At 36.3% G+C, this 3,574-nt stretch overlaps 1 protein-coding gene across 1 annotated transcript in view; it reads left to right on the top strand.

Annotated features, from left to right (window-relative positions):
- The first annotated feature begins 842 nt into the window (after positions 1 to 842).
- SGMS2 (sphingomyelin synthase 2) overlaps positions 843 to 3,574 on the top strand; it is a 7,652-nt gene continuing 4,920 nt past the window's right edge. The window contains exons 1-2 of the mRNA XM_010143171.1: positions 843 to 1,457; positions 2,251 to 2,368. Coding sequence (XP_010141473.1) covers positions 1,003 to 1,457; positions 2,251 to 2,368 — 573 coding nt within the window. The 5' untranslated portion in view covers positions 843 to 1,002. The remainder of the gene's footprint in view (positions 1,458 to 2,250; positions 2,369 to 3,574) is intronic.

Genomic DNA, 3,574 nt, shown 5'->3' with positions numbered 1-3,574 from the left:
CAAATGCAGGCCGAAATAAATCCTGTGCAATAATGAATCTTGTTATCTTGTTCCTCTTTAAAAAAAATCTATTTAGACATTTTTAAGTACCTAAAGGACAAATACAAAGTCATTTGTAGTCTGTTCTACATATAGGTTACTATAACTAAGAATCTATACCTCTAAAGAGGTATACTTACCAGTTTTCTAATGTTTCAGACATTTAGTGGATACTACAATAGCTATGTAGACTTTTTTCTTTTTCTGGTTGAAATACTTATTTAGATCCAATAATGTTTAATGGAGCTATCCATCAAGTAGATTTTCTAGACCAATCTGAATTACTTTATGCCTTACAAAATCAAATCCTATAGTGCCCTTCTGTTTTGTGTCCTGTCACCTGTACTCATAAGATTGCCTGTTCTATATGGACAAAGCACGTTAATATCTATAGCAACCCTATGGTCAAAAAGGAGGTACTGTATATGGAATGCCCCTGAGCAATAACATTAAATATTGCTGCAAATATGGGTTAGCCTTAATTCTCACAACTGTGCTGTCATGATCACTAAAGTCTGTGGATCTAGTCCTTAAAAAAAAGTCTAAATTGATACTAGTTCCTAAACTGATCAGAGATTTATGAGGTTTCTCAGTAGGAACTGGCTTGAATTATTCCACAGAAAATATGTCTCTAGTTTGCCTTTTGACTGTACATATAATTAGACATGGATGGAACTTAAAATAAGCATTTTCAAAATATTTGTTCAGTGTCACTAGTTCTGAAGGTCTTCAGTATCTCTTTTGTTATTTTGGGGTTTTTTTGCAGATGATACAGCTCTAAAGGAAAAAAATTTGTCTTCAGATCTTCACAATTTGCTTTACAGTGAAAGCACAACGGACACTTTTTAGAGTTTTACAGAAATCAAAAATCATCTAGGAACAAGAACGTTGGACTTCGAGAAATAAGAGACTTTAGAGAGCCCAGAAATCAAGCCAATCCCAATTTGGCCATACAGCTTGGGAATGAATACCATTGAGACAGCAAAGCTTGAAGAGCATATGGAGGGTCAAAACACTGATGCTTCTAATGGCTACTCACGACCTTCTCTCTCTGTCAGTGAAGAGAACAAAAATGGCGCTAGCAAACCAAAGGTGTTGTCTAATGGCTTGCGAAAAACAACAAAGAAGTATCCTGATTACATCCAGATTGCTATGCCTGCTGAGTCTAGGAACAAATTTCCTCTAGAATGGTGGAAAACAGGCATTGCCTTTGTCTATGCTCTCTTCAACTTGATTCTAACAACTGTCATGATCACTGTGGTCCATGAGAGAGTGCCTCCAAAGGAGCTAAGCCCTCCCTTGCCTGACAAATTTTTTGATTACATCGATCGGGTGAAATGGGCTTTTTCTGTATCAGAAATAAATGGAATGATACTGGTTGGATTATGGATTTTCCAGTGGTTGTTTCTTAGATACAAGTAAGTAGATACTTTTTTTTTTTTTCCCCCCCTCTGATGTATATTGTCAGAATATTAGCTACCCTCTTTCACTTTGGGTAGAGAAATCTTATGGTAGGATCTGGAGCAATATTGTGGGAGGGGACTGGCAGGAAAATGACAAAGAGATGACTTCATTAGAAAATGTTCCATTGTCCATGTTGGATATGGAAAAACAGGGTTTCTCCTGACTACTGAATAATGTTTTTAAGATCTGAATTTCTGACACCTCCATTGTACTAGTCAAATTTACTCTGGGATTGGGCTTTTCAAAGTGTGTTTACTGACACAGCAATGTTTAAACAGGGGAAATAATGATGATGTTAAAAACCTCACCCAAATTTGAAAAGGAAGCCACTGTCCCCTACAGCTAGACTAGAAGCTTTTTCCTTTGTCTTCATTTGCTTAAACTAGACATACTTTAATCAAGTACATGGTTATATGGGACTAAAAAGAGAAAGTCGCAGAGTCAAGGAAAACTATGCCTGACTGCACACCTAAGTTAGACTGAGGCCATGTTAAATTGGTTAGGTAGCTCTGGTGGGAGCTTTGTGGTGGTTATGTACTATTCTGAGCTAGCAAGACTAAAACCTGAAGAAAGACCTTTTAGTATTTGATTTAAAGAAGCGAGTGGTGAATAGCAGTGAGTGGAGCTGGTTTTTTAATTCTAGGAATTTAGCCATCTAATAAAGCTAGAACTCCATAACTGTTTTGTACGTATACCCTGTGTGCAAACTTTGTACTCAATTTTTTCCCTCCTTTCCTCTACTTTCAGATCAATAGTGGGACGCAGGTTCTTTTTTATAATAGGAACTTTGTATCTGTACCGATGTATTACTATGTATGTTACCACCTTACCTGTGCCTGGAATGCATTTCCAGTGTGCGCCGAAGGTAAGAACCTTTGCTCCCTAATTCTTGCCTTAATCTCTGCCTGAGTCCTTATGTCTCATTAGAGCAAACAGAAGGTAACATTACAGGGTTATTAAATAACACAAATTACTTTTAATTGATCTCTTCAGAAACATAGTGATAAACCAGAAGTTGTGTGATACAGAAAGCCTTTTGCTGCTGTTAAGGTGCTTTGATGGAGAGTACCTATGTTGAAATAGTGCTGCTACTAAACCAGTAAACTTGGTTCTGAGGCTCAAACTAATCACCCTAATACTGCATCAATATTTTTTCTTACATGGTGGGATACCTAAGGTCAATACTGTAATTCATTGCCTGTGTTGCAGTATCCTTTAAAAAACAATGTTGTTATATGGTTTGTTCTGTTTCTCTCACTGTTTTTTCAAGATCTATCACAATACCTGAAGTCATCTGCCTTTCTCTGCTTCCAACCTGCAAAACATATATAAATGTGACTAAAACAAGTTCAGCTATTTAAGAGCTGATACATATAGAAACAAGTACATGCTAATATTTCTACAAAAACATTTAAAAAAAATTCATCTCAGTGTAGTTAAGTGACACAATGGAATTCTGATACAGCCATCTTGCGTTACTAATAAAGTTGTAGACGTAATTATCTTGGAACAAACTGCATAATGCTGGTTATACTGAAGGAACAATTCATTGGCGAGAGTAAAACAGTTTGGTTGTGCACTGAGATGATGTGGAAACCTGGAAATATTGCCAATTTGCTTAGGAGATAAGTTTGTCATTTGCTGGGTAGGATCTCATTCGTCTTGAGGTACAGCATCATGTCTGCCTTACTCTTTCATATTGGGACAATTTAGGAATATAATGGATGAACTGCTTTTCTTACAAATCAGTATCTTTTTGAAAAAGCTTTATTTGCACTATTGTACAGACTCAACAGTTTTGTTCTACTAATGTGGAGTATGACTTTGTAGTAGACTGTTTATTGAGGAGAGGGAAGAGGTAAGCAAAAAAGAACTTAAATGTCTCTGAAAGTGGATTTTGCTAGCATTAAAACAGGATGAATTATGAATTACTTGAACTCTGAAAAACCTTATTTTTGTCTCATGTAAATATGTTTCTGATCATGGAGAACATACCTTTATCTTGTCCTGATTTTTTCCAGAGTTTACCTTGAAACGGGTATGTGAAACGGAGTGTTTGCCTGGCATTCCT

This window comes from Buceros rhinoceros, unplaced genomic scaffold, assembly GCF_000710305.1.
Source record: "Buceros rhinoceros silvestris isolate BGI_N320 unplaced genomic scaffold, ASM71030v1 scaffold7139, whole genome shotgun sequence".
Taxonomy (NCBI): Eukaryota; Metazoa; Chordata; class Aves; order Bucerotiformes; family Bucerotidae; genus Buceros; species Buceros rhinoceros.
This window is presented reverse-complemented; position numbering and strand designations above follow the sequence as displayed.